This window comes from Stegostoma tigrinum, chromosome 33 (genome assembly GCF_030684315.1).
Source record: "Stegostoma tigrinum isolate sSteTig4 chromosome 33, sSteTig4.hap1, whole genome shotgun sequence".
In the NCBI taxonomy this organism is placed as follows: Eukaryota; Metazoa; Chordata; class Chondrichthyes; order Orectolobiformes; family Stegostomatidae; genus Stegostoma; species Stegostoma tigrinum.
Window position 1 is genome coordinate 15,749,309 of NC_081386.1, and position 22,292 is coordinate 15,771,600.

Sequence of the window (22,292 nt, forward strand, 5' to 3'; positions counted from 1 at the left end):
TTTTCCAATGAGGTAGCCATCTTGCATATGTAACTCATACCTGACTTCAAATCCAGCAGGATTCTTCCATTTTTAAACTATGAAGCAGTGCAAGTAGAATCCGGACTCCCCACTATGGAGCCCGACAGCACCTTTCCCAGTGTCCAAAACGTAGTACCTTCCGGACCAGTAAAGCTGAACTGTTTATTGGGATAAAAGCTCAAGTAGGCCAGAAAGTTGTTGCTCCTGAACCTTGCAGGATGGATTCTGAAAGCTAACTGTTTCTCATTAATGCACCAACAATGAGACTGTAGCCTTCAGAAATTGTAAGTATTGTCTCTGTCACAGATCATAGGAAGGAAGCAGCCGTCGCAAGTGTGGCTGCAGCTATCAGGTACTGACGGCTGGCATGAAAATGAAGTTGAAGCCTGGAGGAGATCAGCAATGATCTTGTAGAATGGCTGAACAGGATTGTGGGGCTAAATAGCCTACCTTTGCTCCTATTCCTAATGTTATGTTCTTAAGCTTTCTTTTCCAGTTACGTATCAAACATTTCCTGCTCCACCTAACCTCACCACCCTTACGCCCCAGTCACTGCCCATTGCCTCCCCTCTCTCCCAACTACAAACATAGGAAAAACTTAATTTGCCCAATAAACAGTTCAGAGTGGGTTGTGGAACCAAGCACTTCAACTGTACCAGCTGGTGTCTTGTGTAAACTATATTATACAGTCATCACTAAACTGAAACCATACAACAAATTGGTTTAGAATAGTAATCAAAATTGTTTAAGATTTCGAGTATAATTTTTTCCATGAGACATCATGTCCTGGTAGAAACAGAATAAAACGCTGTTTGCACATAAGGTGTAATTTGAAAGAGTGAACTTATTGCAATCAAAAAGTAAATAGAATATATTTATATTGCCTTTACCAATGTTAGAATATTTATGATTACTAAATGAAATGCCACTACTCTGAAAAATACTTTCAAATGCGAGTTAAAGACGCCTTGGGTTTTTGTACCATTAAGAAATCAAATCCCCCAACCCCCAATACCAGGGGGCATGGCATAAAACATCTCACTTACGAAATATATAAAAATAAAACAGCTTCATTGTTTCAGGTATGGTACCTCTCTCAGGGTTTTCTACAAGTCACTTTAATTTATTCCCCAATCTAGAGCCAAGCAACCCACTGCAATAGTTTATAAGCTATGATTTCTTATGGGCACTTTAGTTTGAACATATTTCCTTCTGTTACACAGCTTCTTCAACCAGAATTAAGAATACAATGTTTCTGAACATTAACTGCAGCCCTTTATAAATGAACATACCATTGGGCTTTTTTGGAACATGCTAGGTCAGAGAATTCCTTCCTCTCAGCACTTACGAGATTTTGGGACTGTCTTGGCAGAGGAAGAAACATAAAATTGTGAAGCAGATCATTTAATCGACTCTGAAGTACAAAATAAATCTATACTTGAGGCAAAAAAAAATGCGGTCTTTGTACATACTGTTTTGTTATTTGTTTGGATTTTATTTCGATGCTCCCAGGACCTACCTAATTTCCTGCACTATTACAGAAAATGATTATGACCATGTAGCTCGCATTACTACACTGGTCACAAATCTCACCACTGAGTACTTACAAATATGCTTACAAATAATTTCTCTCATCTCAAATTTTCACTCTTTAGTTTATCTCTAGATGAAATCCAAAGTGGTCTAACCAGGTCACTATGCTGAAAACATGCACCACGTTAAATTCAATATCCATCTGCTTTGACCTGCTATGCAAGTTGCAATTATACATCGTGCCAACCCATATCATTCCAGTCTGGTGGAATTTTTCTAGCCCAGAGTTTCCACTGGTTCAAATTCATACTTGTACTATGGAAAGTTTGTATGCATACATAAGAAAAAAGAAGAGCAACTAGTCAGGGGATCCACATTAAGAAACTCTTTAACTTCACTAACCAGAGTCAGAGTCAAAAACAGCAGAGCAGCACCTCTGCACTAAAAACTGCTGACAAGAAAAAATGAAACCACAGATTTTTAATTGAGAAACGGTTCAAGGGTTATGTGGGTGTGATTGAGAAAGGGGTCAAAGATTAGGTAGGGGGGAGGGCAGACAAGATGAAGCTATAATCAGATCAGCCACAATGTTATCAAATTGCAGAGATTACCTGCAGGGCTGAATGGCCTAATCCTGTCTTAACTGTCATTCCTATGAAGGGATGACATTCTTCCCATTCCAGTTGTGTATATGAAACATATACACTTCTGTAGTCTTTTTCCAGAAATCTTCTATTCGTTGTTCTGGGCTACTGGAAATGATTCATTCCAATCAATCCTATTGATTAATTCATAATTCTAAGTGGGGAGCAAATTACAAAAATGGACAGCAAAAGCTTTCTTAAATGTATAAAAAGAGAGTGAGGCCTTAGAGAATAGGCTTGGGGAAATAACAATGGGGAGACAGAAAATGGCAGAAGAGTTGAAAAAATATTTTGTTTCACTTATGAATAAAAGGGTGGTAGATATGAAACTTAAGTAGTATTTAAGATAAATACTTGAAACATCACTGAATACAAGGCTATGGGCCATGTACTAGAAAAGGGATTAGAATAGATAGGTGCTTAATGACAGGAAAGAAGAAGTTACTAAAGAAGAAGACTGAGATAAAGAGCAGTACTAGACCTGATAGGGGTACAGAAAGTTCCAGTACCAGGGATTTAGGGTCCTTGTGCATGAATCATAAAACGCTAATCCATTTGGTAATATGGAAAGCAAATGGAATATTGGCCTTTAGTTTAAAATGTAAAAAGTTAGAGAGGTCTTCTTAAAACTTTGAGACACTGGTCATCCTATGAACAAGTTCATATTTTAAAAAATGAATAATTTTGGTCCACTTATCCAAGGAAAGGTTTATTGGCATTGAAGACAGTGCTGAGAATGTTTACTAAATTAATCCCAGATAGGGAAGGGTTTTATGAGAAATTGAATAGGTTGAGCTTACGCCCATTGGACTTAGGAAGAATAACAGGAGACCTTATCTAAGCATATAAAGATTCTTAGAAGGCTTGGCAGGGTATATGTGAAGAGGTAGTTTCCCTTTGTGGGACAGAATATAACCAGAGTATGAACTCAAAGTAAGGAGTCATCCATTTTAAACAGAGGTAAGGAGGAATTTCTTCTCTAAAGATTGGGATCTGTAGTTTTTTTTTAAAACTATAAAGAGATTTTGAGGCTGGGGTTGTTATGTATATTCAAGGCTGAGATAGCAGATTCCTAATCTTTAAGGGAATAAAAGGTTATTGAAGGAAGGCAGAAAAGTGAAATGGTGGATTATCAAAATCAACCCTGATCTTACTGAATGGCACAATGGACTCGATGGGCCAAATGGCCTACTGCTGCTCCAACATCTTGTGGCCTGAAGATCAAATGAACAAAAACAGACAATTTTTGAATGTCAAAAAGGGTAATATTGAAGTTGTTCATCCAAAAATCAATAATAATTAAACAGGAAATAAATCTATGGTGTATATTATTCAAGTTTAAAATGTACTGTTTGCCAAGTCACGACAGTGCTAAAAATGGACCATCAAATTTTGACTTCCATAGTCCAATTTTTTGAGGATTAAAAAAGCTTTAAAAAATTAGGAAGACCCAGATATCAGGTGGCTAAATTTAATCTAATTGCGTTGAGGTTGGTTGGCTCGCTGAGCCGGTTTGTTGTTCCGCAGACATTTCGTTACAATGTTCAGTAATATCCTCAGTTCAGGCTCTGATGAAGCGTTGGTGTGTTTTCCCACCTGGTTTTTAAACTCTGGGGTCCGTTGCGATGGATTGCCTCACTTGCGGATTTATTAATAAACACACTGAACTCGACCCCATATACATTCCACTACGGAGGAAATCCGGAAGTGAGACAATCCATCGCAACGGACCCCAGAGTTTAAAAACCAGGCGGGAAAACACACCAACGCTTCATCAGAGCCTGAACTGAGGATATTACTGAGCATTGTAACGAAATGTCTGCGGAACAACAAACCGGCTCAGCGAGCCAGCCAACCTCAACATCCACAACCCGAGCTACAGATCTACTTCAAAACCTTAACCTAGTTGTGACAAACTCATGAAACCATCGACAAAGAGCCACTCTGTACTGGAATTAACACGTCATCAAAATAACAAACAGGTGACTCAGATCTGTGCCTCCTATTTGATGTACACCCTCTGGAAGTTTCACATAATGGAATGGAAAACTTGCCAGCAAATTATCCAGCTTGGAAAAATATAATGAAGCTAGATATGGGAATGCACAAATTAACTTTATCAACCAAGTACCGTAGACAGAAAAACAATGGATTGTTAACAGCATAAAGTGTGCTTTCTCTCCATTTTCTCAGCCTCTTAGAAGACATTACCCAGTAAAAAGAAAATTGGAGAAACATTCCTTCACCAAGGGCTTAAAAATATTTATAAACTTCACTATGGAGAATACAAGACAAATTAAACAGCTATGAAAAATTAAACTTAACAATCATCAAACCAGCACTTTAAAAGACTCTGAGGACTTCTTAAACTGCATATTCTTGATTTTCCTTTGAACTGGTGCTCTCCTATTTCGAAAATTCAAACCTGTGCATGCATTCGATGTCACACTTTATTGGTTTTCCTCTGCATCAGTGTGCAATAAATTTTCTCCTTTTCACTTAAGAAAACCTTGTAATCGGCTCCTTAATTTTTAAATTCGTGAACAGCATTTTGATGTAGGTACAATACAGCAGCGTGCTGGAAATAATTCAAAAATCACTGTTGTGGCAAACTAAGAAAGTTAAAAGGAGGGGAGATAATTTACCCTTCCTCAGCTGGTTGTAACATCATTTCACTAACAGTCAACAACTTATAAATGATGAACACATCTCACCAAAAAACTACAAGTCCCTACTGTTCAGAATAATAAGACATAGCCATCTCTTCAGCACACGTTTTTAGAACATAGAACATTACAGCACAGTACAGGCCCTTCGGCCCTCGATGTTGTGCCGACCTGTCATACCGATCTCAAGCCCATCTAACCTACACTATTCCATGTACGTCCATATGCTTGTCCAATGACGACTTAAATGTACCTAAAGTTGGCGAATCTACTACCATTGCAGGCAAAGCGTTCCATTCCCTTACTACTCTCTGAGTAAAGAAACTACCTCTGACATCTGTCCTATATCTTTCACCCCTTAATTTAAAGCTATGGCCCCTCGTGCTCGCCGTCACCATCCTGGTTTTTAATGAAGATTTTCTACTTCACTCCATCAAAAATACCACACCAACACTTGTGAATGGTTTTAAAAGTCATAACTTGAGGTTATACATATTTTTAGTTGTTTGCTTGATCTGAGTAAAACAATAGTTATTTCTTAATGGTCAATAATTCACATTTACCAGTGCTCCGATCTTACCTCATGGATTCATGTATTAAATGAATAGCTTTTAATTTTTAGTCTGCTTTACATTTGCTTCTGTTTACCGGACATGTTTTTGATTAGTTTGAACGTATATTTCACCCGAGGAAAAAAAGACACTCCGAAAACCAGCTGTGTACCTTTTTCAAAGTGGATCAATAGTCAACAAATTGCACCTCTTGTGGTGCAGTGGCAGTGTCCCTACCCCTGGATCAGGAGCCTCGGATTCAAGACTCCCCTGCTAGAGGTGTGTAATAAACCTCTGAAGGAGTTGTTTTGAAAAATAGGTTAAATTAAAAGAATAATTCAACTAATTATTTGTTTGTCTACTTACTCTTGCATATTATTTATCCACTTACAATATTATTGCATAACTCAACCACCCTTTCTATCCAAAAGCTTGCAAGAGCCAAGTGTCAGCAATGCTCATCACTGCTGCAAAACCACATTTTGCTAACAGCATTATAGAGGGATGACAAAATAAAAAAATGAGCTTACATGACAGAGAAAATGAGAGATACTTGCATGTATTTAATGGCTTAAAGCACTTCATAAAGTTAATTAAATACATGTAAAATTCATTCATTAACGTAATATGCAAAAACTCTACAAGAAAATACAGCTTTACTGAAATTAAATGATTTAAACAATAAAAGAGGATATAATATTTACAAGCTGTCACATATTCAGCTTTCTCTATAATATGACATGCAAGTTGACTGGAGAATATTGCCCTTAATTGGCCAATAAAGGGCTGTAATTGCTGATTGTGGGCAAGATGATACTAGCTCCATCTCACCAGCACAAAAACAGTCTGCAGACAAGAAACTGATGACAAAACAGCATAATGACCAGCAGCAGCAAAGTGCAGGCTGGTCCTCCTCCAAAGCCTTCTCAAATTCGTGGTGGAGGGAGTAATGGGGGTAGGAAATGGCATCATTACAAATCCTGGATCTGTTGCTGTTCGCTTGCTTCAGTATCCTTGCTCATTCCTGTAAATGGGCCCCACATTTTATATCAGGGCTTCACCCATACTGGCCAATATCTAATTACATTATAATGTAATCTAGAGGTGTAACAGTAGGAGCCCCTTGTGATCTGAACTAAATATGCCCTCGGCACATGCACTTCAATACGCAGATTGATCAACACTTCAGTAAACTGAAGCAAGGTAAATGTTACTACTCTTTTTGAATTAAAGTGCTAACACATGAATATATATAAAGAGTTCTAACGAAATTATATTAAATTATAAATGTGGGCCATCCGGCCTTAGGTGACTAAATATTTTGATGTTTTATTCATTCTAACAATAATATCAGACCAAGTCATATTCTGGGCTGGGAAGGATTTTTCAAGTCAGTCTGTGAGTACAGTCTTGCCTTTCTCTCATCGACCTCACCAAATAGGTTCCAACACATAAATCTTCAATCTTGTTCCATACGAAGCTAGTTACTCAATTTCTACACCCAGACTTTGCCAGAAACTTGAGTATCGTGGACTCTAATTCAATCTCCCTAATCCTTTTCTTCCATTTGAAATGTATACAAAGCTCAACAGAAGGAGATATTTCAATCCCTCAGAGTGCAAAGGTTTGCAGGGATTATCATGGATGAAATAACACATCAACTATCCCCAATCATCTCCAGTGCTTATGTCTTTAAACTTATCAATCCCTTCTTTGCCCAAATGTCTATATCATGAAGGAGGCTGAGAACTTACCTTGAACACAGTCATATAAATAACTTGTGGTCTCTAGATGCCTGAAATATTAATGTGATTTCATGAAGGTCTGAGGGTGAATTTCAGCTCATCCTATTCTCTTGGAATAAATGCCAGCAAGCAGGGAATGGAAACAGTGAAAACTTGTTATTTTTTAAAATCACCTATGGATTTTGATGTCTACCTTGCGAGTGGATATCTAATCAAATATTTAAACGATTCTTCTTTTCAGAGTCCATTGCCAGGGGCAGAGTAAGTATTTTTTTTAATAAGGATGTAACTGAAGACAGAAAGGTTGTTAGATCTACTGCCGTCTGCTCACTTGCTTGTTGTATTTTGTACTAAAAGTTAGTAAAATAGTAAAAGTTACATGTGGCCATAAACTCAAACTTGACCAGGACTCTGCAACCTGCATTCTAACCCACAACAAGACTTGTTCACCAATCACTGGAGTTCATTAACCTACTTTAGTTTCTAGTGAAACAACACCTGGGCTTTGAATCCCCCGCAACACCCTCGATATCTTGCATATCCTCCAGCCCTCCAACTCTTACCTTATACACATGTCCAATTTTAGTCCATCTAAATTTTAGTCACCATCACTAACAGATGCACCTTCAGCTGTTGAGGCCTAACACACTAGAATTTCTTCCAAAAATCTCTCTTATTATCTTCCTTGAGCTGATGCCTTACTATTTCCTTACATGACTCGGCAGAAAATTTGTTTGAAATGCCATGAACCACCTTGGGAAGTCTCACTGCATTAAACGGACAATATGAATATTGCATTTTCAACACTAATCAATGTGAGTAAGAGGCACCCAAAAGATATTCATTGCAACAAGTTAGAGAGCTCAACAATTTATTTCAGATTTGCACATTCAATCAAGGCAAATTGGAGTAAAAGTGCTTAAAACATTCTTAAAATTTGTGTAGATATTGCTAGCAGGACCAGCAATTACTGCCCGTTTCTAATTACCCTTCAGAATGGGCCAGTGCAGCCTGCATGATGAAAATGCTCCTGACAACACTATTTAATAGGGATTTCCAGATTTTTCACTCAGTGCCAGCAAAGGAACAGAGATTATGGTGCACTGATAGTGAATTGAATGAATGACTGAAGTGCCAAAGTGGGCTCCTTTACCTTGGATGGTATGGAGTTCCTTTAACACTGTTGGAACCGAAGTCACCCAAATAAAGTGATTTCTGGTCTGTAGATGGTGGAGGCCGTTGGGGTGTTGAGACGTGAGTCATTCACTACTGAACTCCAAGCTTATGATCTACTCTTGCAGCCATGGCATTTATGTGGTCGGTGCCCTTCAGTTCGCTTTTTGGCCCAAATTTGAAAGTTTATTCAAGCCTTTATACAATCAAGATTTTATCTTGCTGCTCCAGCAGCTTGATATGCAGAATGGTATGTGAAAACACATTTTGTGAACACATATTTTGTTCTGCCACGGGCCAGCTGGAATGTCTTCGTCATCTGTTCTCGAAAACGATTACCTTTCCATATCATGAACTTTCTATAGGGTTTGAGCAAAGATACATTTGCAAGACATGATTCATTTTTATACTCCTCAATCAAGAATTGGATGTCGAATGAAGAAAATAAAACAAAATAACAGTCAGTGAGAGGGGTAGCTGGTCCTGATTGGGTGAATAAGGGTAGACAGGTCTACGACATTGAAATGAAAGACTTACACTTATATCACATCTTTCATGATCTTGGGGCAAAACAGTCAATGAGGTACTTTTTGAATTGTAGCCACTGTTGTAAAAAGAAATCTAAGAAACGTAGCAGCCAATTTACACACTGCATAATCCCACAAATATCAGTTTAGGAAAGACCAGGATATCAGTTTAACATTGCACCAAACAGATGGAAAGATTAATGTACAGCACCAGGCAGCAGGAATCCAGTTCTGGTACTAATGAAGCCAAGGGTTTGAGTCAAGCATGCAAAGACCTCTTGCAAAAAAAACAAATAGTCATTTACCCCAGCACAGAAAACATAGTTGCTAAAGTCATTACAATATTCAAACAGTATGGCAGGAAGCCGAAGGTTGTTAACCAATGGAGAAGACAGTAATTGATGAGAAGCTCAAACGTCTAATGCTCAATTGGGTTTTCACAGCTAAATGCATGAACTAATCTTTCTATTCTACCTGAAAGCAGATAGTATGATGAAAAGCAAGAACTTTATTAAGAACAAATTACTTTTCACAGTTTCAAAATATTTTAGATAGTAACTTAAAGGCCATGGATAATTCAGGAAGATCAATGTTTTATAAGCCTTCCTCCAAAGAAATCCAATAATATTGATATATTCCATTCCTATAATCCAAATTCTTGGAAGTTGATAACACAGGTTGACGTTTTCCTATCATATTATTAGTGATCAATTAAAGCAAATAAGCCAGCACTGGCACTGAGTCTGAAAACCCAGCTCACAGATTGATCATACTGTATCCATTCTACACCACTTTCCCTACTTTGCAACAGTGATCATGCTATTTAATAATCATTAACTGGCTACTAAGTGTTTCGGGGCTCCCAAAGGAAGTGAACTTCTCCCCTCCTCTTCCATTCACTTGCTCAATTTCTTTTACTGTAGATAAAGGTGTATGATGTAGTAATGATCTGTAACTTGCATGAAGTAACAGTGCCTGTATTAGCAAACACAGAGGAATGAGAGATCATTTAGTCAAGTTTGCCCAATTAAGGATGAAATTGAGGCCACATCTTGTGACATGCACCAAATTCAAAGGATATTGCACTAGCTTCTCCAGAAGTTCATTTTATCAGCTCCAATCCATCATTCACAGATATTTCCTCCCATTATCAAGACTAGCAGAGTTGTACTTTAGCTTTAATCCTGCTTTTGCAATTAATGTGCCTTTCCAGAAAGCAAGTTTAACAGATCTGATACACTTTCATTTGTCAATCCACCTTTAGCCATTTGTTACAAAGTAGAAAAATGTTGTGAAAATGTACAATTATAAGGCCAGAACCAAGTGCAACCCAAAGGGTGTATGACTTCTCCTACAGAATTCCAAAGATTGCAAACAACATTCCAAATATGCTTCACTGAGAACAGAAATCAAATATCCTTTAGTAACGCTCGTCATGACTCAATAATTTCAGTCAATTACCAATAATAGCCAAAACCAATTCCAGATTTGTTAACAAATAACCTTCATTATTCACCAGTTTCAACAGTACTCAAATTTTCAACTATTTACAATTACCTGCATTGAAGCCCATCCACTGTTCTTTCATCTGTTTACTTACATTTCTGAATTAGTGATATTCAGGTTTTTCAGCATCAAGTTGTACAGATACAAATGCACCCCCTGTTTTCCTACTTAACAATGCAAATAGGCTACAACTGATGCAAGCTGAGCTCTACTCATAACCACACTCACAAAGTGAACATTTGTTACTTGCTTCACAATACTACTCCATTTGTCATTCATGTTAGGAGCAGCAGCCTTTAGAAACTTCACATGCAGGACATAATCAACTGCCTTTTGAAAGACCACTAAATAATCTATTAATTAAATTAAGGTTTTTGAAGTGTTATAGATTTGCGAATCCACAGAAACCACATTAACATGAAGCCTGCATTTGATTGCCCTGATATAGATTTAACCCATCTCCCCTCAAGGATACTGGCAATTTAGTCCATAATCCAACTCTAGTCCTTTGTAATCTTTTACTGTGGCTTTTGGTAGAAATATGCTTCAGTCTCTTGGCCACTCTGTAGAAGCAAAGGAGACGAAGAGAAGGTCCATTTGACCCCTCAAGCCTGCTCCACCGATCAAAATGATCATCGAGTTCAATACCCTAATCTTGCTCTCACCCCCCGTCATATTCTTTGATCCCCTTAGCCGCAAGAGCTTTAGCTACCTCCTTCTTGAAAACAGTGTTTAGCCTCAACCACTTTCTGCAGTTAAGAATTCTACAGGCTCACCACTATCCAGGTGAAAAAACATTTCTCATCTTAATCCGAAAAGGTTTACCACTTATCCTCAAACTATAACCCCTGATTCTGCAATGGAGTTAAATAACTCAAAGAATGACTTCACTTTGAAAGTTCTATATTCTTAAAACTTGCTGATGGCATGAAAGAAAGTGTGCACAGGTGTTGGATTAGACACACACACAAATTGCATGTAGTCTGTCAGATGGAGGTTGGGTGTGTGAAACACCTGATTCTTGGGGGATTTAGTCTTCAGCAGCAAGTGCATCAGGTAATTTACAAGAGGACTGCCTATAACAGTGCTGTTTCTATCAATGTTAAGGGAGCATCAACACCACTTCAGACCTTCTCCGCTAAACAACCAGCTGAACTAATGAGATGCACTCTGTTAATGTTTCTAATTTAACCCTTTTTTTTAAAACAAAAGTCAACCTGTTCAGTGATGTTATAAAACATCTCTAGAGCAAGTGCAACTTGAACCCAGGCCTCCTGGTCCAGGGGTAGGGACATTCGACTGCAGACTCTCTGTTAATTGCATATTGTACTTCATTCTGGTATGTGATGTGTATTAACTGGATACTCACGAGTGCCCTGACGAACAGCTTGCTTAAAATAAGCATGAGCACTCTATAATTAGAGACAGACTAAAACTTTGTTGGCTTAGGTAGTGTAATTTTGTAAATAAATTACAAACATTTAAAGATTGACTTCAGTTCTACCTTTCACAAGCTGGTTTGCTGGGACAGAATACACCATTCAGTGGGTAGTGCCACAGGGTTCCATTCTACAGGGTCCTACTTCCTCTTTCATTAAAATACTCTGATTGGAAATTACCAAATTCAATGACTTATTAAATAAATTCCAATTGCTCACAGTTTAGACAGGTGACTATAAATGATGCAGGAAAAATGAAAACTTATGGAATGCTTTGCCCCTGTGAGCTTATAGCTGAGGTGCGGCTTGACATAAGTATCCTATCAGTCCCTACTGTGGGACCGATGAGATTTGCAGTATCTGAAACTGCAGCCAAATTTTAAAGTAGCCTGTGGAAAACAATGTAAACAATCTGATTCAGAAATATTGAATTAGGTGAGCCGAATTTTTTTGATTTCTGCCATTATTCATTAAGCACACAGCACATTTGGCAAAAATATGTGCAATCTACTTTATGTCGAGTCTGTAAAGACTGTTACAAGTAACCACTTGGGATTAGAGCTCGTGTCCAGGTTAATGTCGGTCTAACTGAAGGGTAAAGGAAGTCTTGCATGCAATAAATCTTACTTATGCTTGACATACAGCAGATAGAACATGACAATTTAATAACACTTTGCATTAAATATTTATAAACTGCAAAAAAGCAAAGCAAAGTATACTTACTCTGAAGAAAAATTCTTCATTCCACTTTGGATCTAAAGTCTGAAAGAAGAAAGAGCTGCTGTAAATTACTACACAAATTTACATTTCATATTAAAACAAAATGACAATTATAAGTAATGAGCAATTGTTTATTTTAAATTCCTGAAGGACATCATGCATAAATTTAACAAAGGTCCATTCTGGTGAAATTATGTATAACAGTCATTATTCAGGTTGGGCTGAAGTTTTATATACTTTCATTTCATATTAAATAAGGAAAAACACAGATGTTTGGAAAACAAAGAAGTCAGGTTTATAGAAGCAGAAAAGTTTAACAGTCACATTAAAAGACAAAATCTGACAGGGTTATTACAGATGAAAGATTGGACAATGATGCATTAACAGAGACAGTTATCATTGTAAATGTGGACTCGGGAATGTTTAATGTGTTAAAAAGATTCTCAGTGATAAAGTGAACACAGATGGAAAATACCAGAAATGTTTGTGTTTAAATAATGAAACTGCACAAAATGTACCTGTTGACAAAGATCAAACCTGTTTTGATAAAAGGGCCTCTGTTTTATTAAAAACATTGGAAATGATGCTTTCTTGTACACCTTTAGTAAACAAGTATGTCAATATGACTATTTTTCAGAAATAACAGGCTAGTAGCTGGCTTCAATGTCCGAGGTGTGGTTCTCAACATTTCAGTAAGCAGTTGAGCTGCATATTTCTTATAGTTGTCATGCAAAGGTCTCTGGGAATAGTAGATTTTTCCACAGGCGATAGACTCCTGCCTGTGTATATTTTATTCATTTATGCAGTTACAAATGCAGCTGATGATGAGGCTGGACAAGTCAGATCCAAAAGTGAAGCCTGACTTTACAGACCATCAACTTTGCTTTTGAAAAGTGGTTCCGTGGTCATCATTCACAATGAATTTATTCATAACATACTGGCATTGTAATTTTAACAAAGAGCAAAATTTCTTACAGATGAAAATTCACAAAAACAAAACCAATTTGCACTGGAAAAGAACTGTTTAAAACATTTCATTATAAATACCAGAAACAAAGATCTAACCATCTTCCCCTCAACTTTACAAATAATCAAACCTCAGGTGCAGAGTCACTGATTCCACTTCAATGTTACTTGTTCATGAGAACTGCTGAACTTGCTTTCCTAATTCTGACCAATGTTTCTAAAGCACTGAACTATTCATCGCAAGGGTTTGTTTTAAAAGAACTAATTTAAAAGCATGTAAACAAACTCCAAATAACACAGCACTATACTCAGAATTCAAATCTAAAATTAAACTAAAACTATGTTTCTCCCTTCTTAAAATAGAGTAGAAATACAAGTCATCCTTAAAGTAACACATGGTTCTGCCCACTTTAGAACCCAAGTTGCTAAATAATAATATATTATCACTGTTGAGAATGTTACATCAATCTGGTAAGATAGAGTTGGGTAACAAAGGGATGTTGCTCCCGAACCCATAGATCTGCACTGGCCCAGTGATACTTTGTGGACGGCAGACACAATGATCTTCAAGGCAAGTTTGTAGCTATTTTAACCCAAGACATTTTTCCATCCCCACCCCTGTCTGCTTCCCGGAGAGACCACTCTCTCCATGACTCCCTTGTTCGCTCCACACTGTCCTCCAACCCCACCACACCTGGTACCTTCGCCTGCAACCGCAGAAAATGCTACACTTGCCCCCACACCTCCTCCCTCACCCCTATCCCAGGCCCCAAGATGACTTTCCACATTGGCAGATGTGCAGGTGAATCTCTGCTTAATGTGGTATACTGCATCCACTGTACCCGGTGTGGCTTTCTCTACATTGGGGAAACCAAGCGGAGGCTTGGGGACCGCTTTGCAGAATACCTCCGCTCAGTTCGCAATAAACAACTGCACCTCCCAGTCGCAAACCATTTCCACTCCCCCTCCCATTCTTTAGATGACCTGTCCATCATGGGCCTCCTGCAGTGCCACAATGATGCCATCCGAAGGTTGCAGGAACAGCAACTCATATTCCGCTTGGGAACCCTGCAGCCCAATGGTATCAATGTGGACTTCACTAGCTTCAAAATCTCCCCTTCCCCCACCGCATCCCAAAACCAGCCCAGCTCGTCCCCTCCCCCCACTGCACCACACAACCAGCCCAGCTCTTCCCCTCCACCCACTGCATCCCAAAACCAGTCCAACCTGTCTCTGCCTCCCTAACCTGTTCCTCCTCTCACCCCAAGCCGCACCTCCATCTCCTACCTACTAACCTCATCCCACCTCCTTGACCTGTCCGTCTTCCCTGGACTGACCTATCCCCTCCCTACCTATACTCTCCTCTCCACCTATCTTCTTTTCTCTCCATCTTCGGTCCGCCTCCCCCTCTGTCCCAATTTATTCCAGAACCCTCACTCCATCCCCCTCTCTGATGAAGGGTCTAGGCCCGAAACGTCAGCTTTCGTGCTCCTGAGATGCTGCTGGGCCAGCTGTGTTCATCCAGCATCACATTTCATTATCTTGGATTCTCCAGCATCTGCAGTTCCCATTATCACTTATATCTATTTTTTTGTTTAAATGAGTGAGGTTGAATACAGAACAAAATTATCAAGTCTGAAACTCAGGTCTTAAACCAAAACAAAGCTAATATTGGAGAGGTAAGTTATTTAAGGTAGATTGAGAAAAATGGTAGACAAGTGATAACTAAATATACAAACAATACTTAACTTGCACTAAATTCTCCAGTAAAACCTGCTGGGAAGTGGTCCAAACATGACTACCAACAGGAAGGTGTTTATAATGTTGCCAACAACTATGTATCGAACCCAGAACATCTCCCCAAATCTGCCTCCACTCACATTAAAACTGTGCCCCCCCATAATAGCTCCCTCCACCCTCAGGAGAAGTCTCTGGCTGTCTACCTATCTATACCTCTGATCATTCTGTACACCTCTTATCAAGTCACCTCTCCTCCTTGGTCATTCTAAAGAGAAAAGCCCTAAGCTCTCTCAACCTTTCCTCGTAAGACCTTCCCTCCATTCCAGGTGAGATGTTATTGGGATAACATCCCATTAATTTCTATACTTCTATAACTTAATGTCCTTTATCTGCCTACATACAGGTATGCAGACATTGCCTTCAAATTTCCTGCCCAAATAGAAATTAGGTGTAAAACATGGTAACTCCTTATCTTCTTACAAATCGGCAAGCAGACACTGCTTTAAGCTTCCTGTTTGTCTGAATAGAATGAGAGTTCAACTGTGCAAATCTTTATCTTCCTGCACAGGGCTACGTGGAAACTGTCTCAAATAAGGGTAAGTGAGGAGCATTTGTAAAGGTGTGAGACTTCTGAAGCATGTAACTTCTGTCTCTGACAAAGGGGCCAGGGCACTGACTTTGTTCCAGCCAGACACATTGGCAACTTGAAATTACATTCTGTCACATTAACAACTTGAAATCGCCTCCTGCCATTAGCAGCCACTTCACGAACGATCAATACTATATCCTGGCCTTATATGTTCTTAAGGTAATAATTATTTTGTATCCTGTCTTTGTCTGTTGTAATGATTGTTTAACGTATCATGTCATTGTGAGATGTAAAACTGTTTTATGTATTATGCACTTAGTAAAGTATATATAAAAAAAAAAATCGGGGACTGTCCGCTGCTCGGGGAGAATTACTTACCAGACTCTGCACTCTGTGCCAGGTTAAGTACAGTGATTCTCCACGGCTTGTACTTGCTTGGTAACAAAGGATGTGTGTTTTTCTAAAAAGGTCAGTGTCTTGTTATTGCATCAAGTCCGTGAGGGTCTCCGAAAACGAACCCAACACAGGCAACATCCTGGTAAATCTCCTCTGCACCTTTTCCAACACTTCCACATCTTTCCTATAATGAGGCGACCAGAACTGGACACAAATGCTCTAGTTGTGGCCGAATATTTTGTATAATTGGAGAATAACTTCACAGCTCTTGAATTCAATCCCTCTATTAATGTAAGCTAACACACCATATGCCTTCTTAATAACTCTATCCACCTGGGTGGCTGCTTTCAGGGAACTGTGGACATGAACTCCAAGATCCCTCTGCTCCTCCACTCTGCCAAGAATCTTTCCATTAACCCTGTATTCTGCTTTCAAGTTTGTCCTTCCAAAATGAATCACCTCACACTTTTCAGGGTTAAACTCCATCTGCCACTTTTCAGCCCAGCTCTGCATCCTATCAATGTCCCTTTGTAACCCAGAACATCCCTCCGCACTGTCCACAACATGACCCACTTTCGTATCTTTCACAAACTTACTAATCCACCCTTCCATTCCTTCATCCAAATCATTTACAAAAATCACAAATAGAAGAGGACCCAGAACAGATCCTCGTCGTACACCTCTCGTAACTGAGCACCATGTTGAATAGTTTCCGTCCATTACCACCCTTTGTCTTCTAAGGGTCAACCAAATCTGAATCCAATCTGCTACATTTTCCCCTATCCTATGCCTCCTTACCTTCTGCATCAGCCTACCATGGAGAGCCTTATCAAATGCCTTACTTAAATGCATGTAGACTACATCCACTGCTCTACCTTCATCCATGTGTTTGGTCACCTCTTCAAAGAATTCAATAAGGTTTGTGAGGCATGATCGACCCCTCACAAATCCATGCTGACTATGAAAACATTTCCAAAAGTAGTAAAGAGGACAAGCTTGACAAAAATAAATACAGGTCCATTAGAAGTAGATACCAGTGAAATCTATCTCTCTTTACTGTGGAAGACACTAAAAACCATTCCAAAATAACTGGGGAACCAAGAATTTAGTGAAAGTGAGAAATTTCAAAAATCAAAAAAGAAGAAACAATATAGGAGAAATTAACAGAACCAAGTGGTGACAGATCCTCTGGTCTTGTTGGCCTTCATCCTAAAGTTTTAAGAGTTCGATATAGAGATAGCAGATGCATTGGTTATAATCTTTTAGAATTCTTTAGATTCTAGGTCAATTCTCAATTTTTGGAAGCACATGGGCACAACGCTGTTATTTAACAAAGGAAGAAGAGAGAAAGTGGAAAACTAGAAATTAGTCTAACATCAATAGTGGGCAAAATGCCAGAAACTATTTGGGACTTTTAACAGGGCCCTTAGATGGTCAAATAAACAGAATCAAAAGAGATTTGTAAAAGGGAAATTACGTAGAAAATTTTCTTAAGAGTTTTTTTGAGCATATAAGGAGGAAGATGGATAAATGGTAAACCATATATTTAAGTGACAAAGTTCCACACAAGATGTTAACTTACAAAATAAGGACTAAAGGATACAGGTAATACATTAGTCTGGATTGAAAATTAGTTAACGGATTAAAAAAAAGGTAGAAATATCAGGTAGGCAGGCTGTAACCTGCAGATTACCTTACAAATTATAAATAGCTGAAGCCTCAGGGCAATGTGATGATGTAAATTATGTATCTAAAACAAATTCTTGCAATCTTCATTTATATCACTAGCTTTCTTACCCTCATATTTATCTTCCCCCACCTTATTGCTTTTTCATATTTATTCTCTGCTGGTTTTTAAAGGCTTCACACTCAACTTTATCACATCGTATGCTTTCTGTATACCAAACAGAAAATACGTATATATATTTTCTACCACAACTGTCAATGAAACACAAAGTTCATTTTTACTGCCTCATTACAGGCTTATTATTTTATGTGCTATCTATTGTGCTCTCTTCTTTTTCAGATCTTTTATGTCTGCAGTTTGAATGGCGTAAACTCTAAGTTCACGTCTACATGAATATTTTCCACACTTTCTTCTACCTTTCAATGTCAGCTATCTACTCAAGTTCAGAAAATCTTGTTCTCGCCTTATATGCACTCTTGGTGAATTCCAGACCAAAAACATATCAATAGATAGTGATCACTGGTACAGATGCTGCTAACTGTCCTTTTCCCAAGTCAGGTCCATGAAAAGACTTGCATTCAGAGTGCACTTGTAACAGGTCATTTATTGCTTAATAGTCAGGATTAGGTCATTCAACCCCTTAGAGCATTAGCCACACTCTAAGATTGAGCTGAAGGTCAGCTCAACTCTATTTTCTTTTATTCAGTCATAGGATGTGGGCATCACTGGCTAGGCCAGCATTCATTGCCCATCCCTAACTGCCCAGAGGGTAGTTCAGTGTCAACCACATGCCTGTGGGTCTGGAGTCACACACTGGCCAGACTGGGTAAGGATGGCAGCTTCCTTCCCTAAAACAAGATCGGTGAACCAGATAGGTTGTTTCTGACAATCAACAATGGTCATCATTAGACTCTTAATTCCAGATATTCACTGAGTTCAAACTCCACCATCTGTAAGATTCGAATACAGGTCCTCAGGTGGTTACATGGGTTACTGGATTAATAGACTAAATGATAAGACCACTCAGCCATCGCCTCCATCCTATGTTCATTTGTATATCTGCCCTCATGCAGGATCTCCATAACCCTCAATATAGTACTGACAAATTACTGCTCTGTTGGAGAGCCTTTCTTTCTTTTGGATGAGATGATAATAGATATTAAATTGACCAACTTCTCAGGTGTGTTGTAAAAGAGGAGATAAAACTATTTCAAAGGAACAATGTACTGGCTAATGTATACCTTTCGATAAAAATCACAAATATAGATTTCTTGGCATCACCATATTGCTCTTTGTGGGAGTTAGTGTGTGCAAATTGGCTGCCACATTTACTATAGTGACTACACTACAAAATACCCATTGGCTGTAAAACACCTTGCAATGATGTGAGGCAATGAAAGAGATTGTATAAATCCGAGTGTCTCAATTTTTCTTTAGCTCCCAAAGACCTCACTTAAATAAGAACACCTAACAAAGAATCCAAAGTCCTCTGGTTTATAGAATTCTTCAGAGATTCCCTTGTTCAGTGCAATGCTGTTTTAAGACTTTTTTTGAAAACTTCAACCAACTGCGTATAGTCACGTTGCAATTGCAGTCTGATGGAGATTTATATGACAAGCTTTATACAGAAATTCATTTTCATATTTATCATGGAAATTCTGAAATTAGAAAGGCGAAGAAACAATCTGGATAATATCATACTGACCTTCTTGATTGTTTTAGTTTGAACACTGGTCAGCTCTCCATTTACTGGATCATACAAAGTCACTTTCACATATGGATCGCTGTACAAAAGAGAAAATGAGTTTAAAATCTTTTTAGATTTTAGATAAGAACAGTCCTAACTAGTGAAATTAGAGCATTTATCCTGACAGCCTCTGATGCACCTTTAACCACAGTGACCGCTGCACATATCAGATCAGCCTTTTTAAGAGTGAACTCCACAGGCCCAGATAGAGTCCCTAGCTGCACACTCAGACCCTGCGTAGACCAGCTGGCAGGAGTATTTGCAGATGTCTTTAACATTTCTTTACTATGATGATAAGAAGCTTCAATAAGACCACTACCATCCCAGTGTCAGAGTCAAAATAAAATCAGGCAATGTACCTGAATGATTACCGCCCAGTGGCTCTGACATCCAGCATTATGAAGTGCATCAAGAGGTTAGGAAATGACACACATCAACTCCAGCCTCGATCTGCTACAATTTGCTTACCCTCACTACAGGTCCATGGCAGATACCATCTTCCCGAGCCCTACACTCAGAGTCATTGAGTTATACAGCATGGAAACAGACCCTTTGGTCCAATTTGTCCATGCTGAACAGATATCCTCAACTGATCTAGTGCCATTTGCCAGCATTTGGCCCATATTCTTCTCAGCACTTCCTGTTCATATACCCATCCAGATGACTTTGAAATATTATAATTGCACCTGTTTCCAACACCTCCTCTGGCAGCTTATTCCATGCACCACCTTCTGCTAAAATAAAAATTCCCCCTTAGGTCCCTTTTAAATCTTTCCCCTCTCACCTTAAACGTATACTCTCTAGTTTTGGACTCCCCTATCCTGGGAAAAAGACCTAGGCTATTTACTGTAAGCACGCCCCTCTTGTGATGTTATAAACCTCTACAAGATCACCCCTCAGCTTCTGATGCTCCAGGGAAAAAAAAGCCTCAGCCTCTCCCTATACTTCAAACTCTCCAACCCCAGCAACATCCTCGGCAAAGTTTTCTGAAGCCTTTCAAGTTTAACAACTTCTTTGCTATAGCGGAGAGACCAGAATTGAATGTAGTGTCCTAAAAGTGGCCTCACCAATGTCCTGTACAACTGCAATACAATGCCCCAACTCCTATACACAATGCACTGACCAATGATCCCTGGAACGATCTGACACTCATCCCTGGAACATCTGGATAACAAGGACACCCAGGTATGATTCCTATTTATTGACTTTAGCTCTGTCTTCAACACCATTATTCCAAAACTCTTCCCTCTGCAGCTGGATCCTTAACTTCCTGAACAACAGACCGTAAATCGGCAAGGACAGGCAACAAACCTCTTCCACAATAATTCTCAACACCAGTGCCCCACAAGGCTGCGCATTCAGCCCCTTATACACTCAAGGCTGAGGCGCCAAATTCTGTTCTAACTCTATTTATAAACTTGCTGTTAACACCACTGCAGCAGGTGGGATCTCAAACAACTACGAGTACAGGAGCTTAGGCAGCTTTGTGGCATACTGTAAAGACAACAATCTCTCCCTCAATGTCACCAAAACAAAGGAAATGATCATCGACTTCAGGAAGCGGAGTGGACCCTGAGCTACCTGTTGCCTGCCACTTTAACGCACCACCCCGTTCCTTGACCAACATCTGTGTCTCAGGCTTGCTGCAGTGTTCCAGCAAAGTTCAGCGCAAGCTAGAAGAACAATACCTCATTTTCCACTTGGAGGCCCTACAGCCCTCGGGACTCAATATCGAGTTCAATAATATTAAGGCCTAAACTCTCCCATGTCTCAGTCCCCTACCTCACACACCAGGCCTCGTTACCACATAGCTGCCATTATACTCTACTTGTTATTAGTCACTAATAGTCCCCACTAACAACTATTCACCCTCCCAGCCATCGTTATCAACTCTTTGTCTAAGCAATTGGTCTTCTCTTTCTTTAGGCTCTACCCTTTCTCTTTTATTCTCTACTCCACACCCCTCTCCCTTTTTTCTTCATATAAACTGACATTTCTCCAGCCACCATCAGTTCTGAGGAAGGGTCACCAGACCTAAAACATTAACTCTGTTTTTTCCTTCACAGATGCTACCAGACCTGCTGAGCTTTTCCAGCAACTTTATTTTTGTTCCTGATTTACAGCATCCGCAATTCTTTTGGTTTTTATTAAGCATTCGGAAAAGATTTACTACGATGTTGCCGGGACTGGAGGTTGAGTTATACAGAGAGATTGAGTATACTGGGACTCTTCCCTTGGAGCGTCAGAAGCTGAGGGATTACCTGGCAGAGATTTATAAAATCATGACTAGTCACCTTATCTATGACCCTCAAAAGTCTTTTTGCAAGGTGAGAGGAGTCCAGAACTAGATGGCATAGAGCATCTGTCCCAACAGCCTCAGGTGCACCTTTAACCAGTGACTGCTGCAGATGTCAGACCAGCCTTTTTGAGAGTGCACCCCACAGGCCCAGAGAGAGTTCCTAGTCACCAGAGAGAGAAAAGATTTGAAAGGGACCTAAGGGGCAACGTTTTCACACAGAGGCTCTGTATGTATGGAATGAGGGGCCAGACGAAATGGTAGAGGTGGGTACAATTAAAGTATTTAAAAGACATTTGGACAGGTACATGAGTAGGAAAAGTTTAAGAGGGTTATGGGCCAAATG

At 39.2% G+C, this 22,292-nt stretch overlaps 1 protein-coding gene across 2 annotated transcripts in view; it reads right to left on the minus strand.

Annotated features, from left to right (window-relative positions):
- LOC125467204 (E3 ubiquitin-protein ligase NEDD4-like) overlaps nt 1–22,292 on the minus strand; it is a 144,486-nt gene that overhangs the window by 96,942 nt on the left and 25,252 nt on the right. For both annotated transcript variants that reach the window (XM_048562722.2, XM_048562721.2), the window contains exons 3-4: nt 19,609–19,687; nt 12,529–12,567 (exon numbers count right to left, since the gene is read on the minus strand). In XM_048562722.2, coding sequence (XP_048418679.1) covers nt 12,529–12,567; nt 19,609–19,687 — 118 coding nt within the window. The remainder of the gene's footprint in view (nt 1–12,528; nt 12,568–19,608; nt 19,688–22,292) is intronic.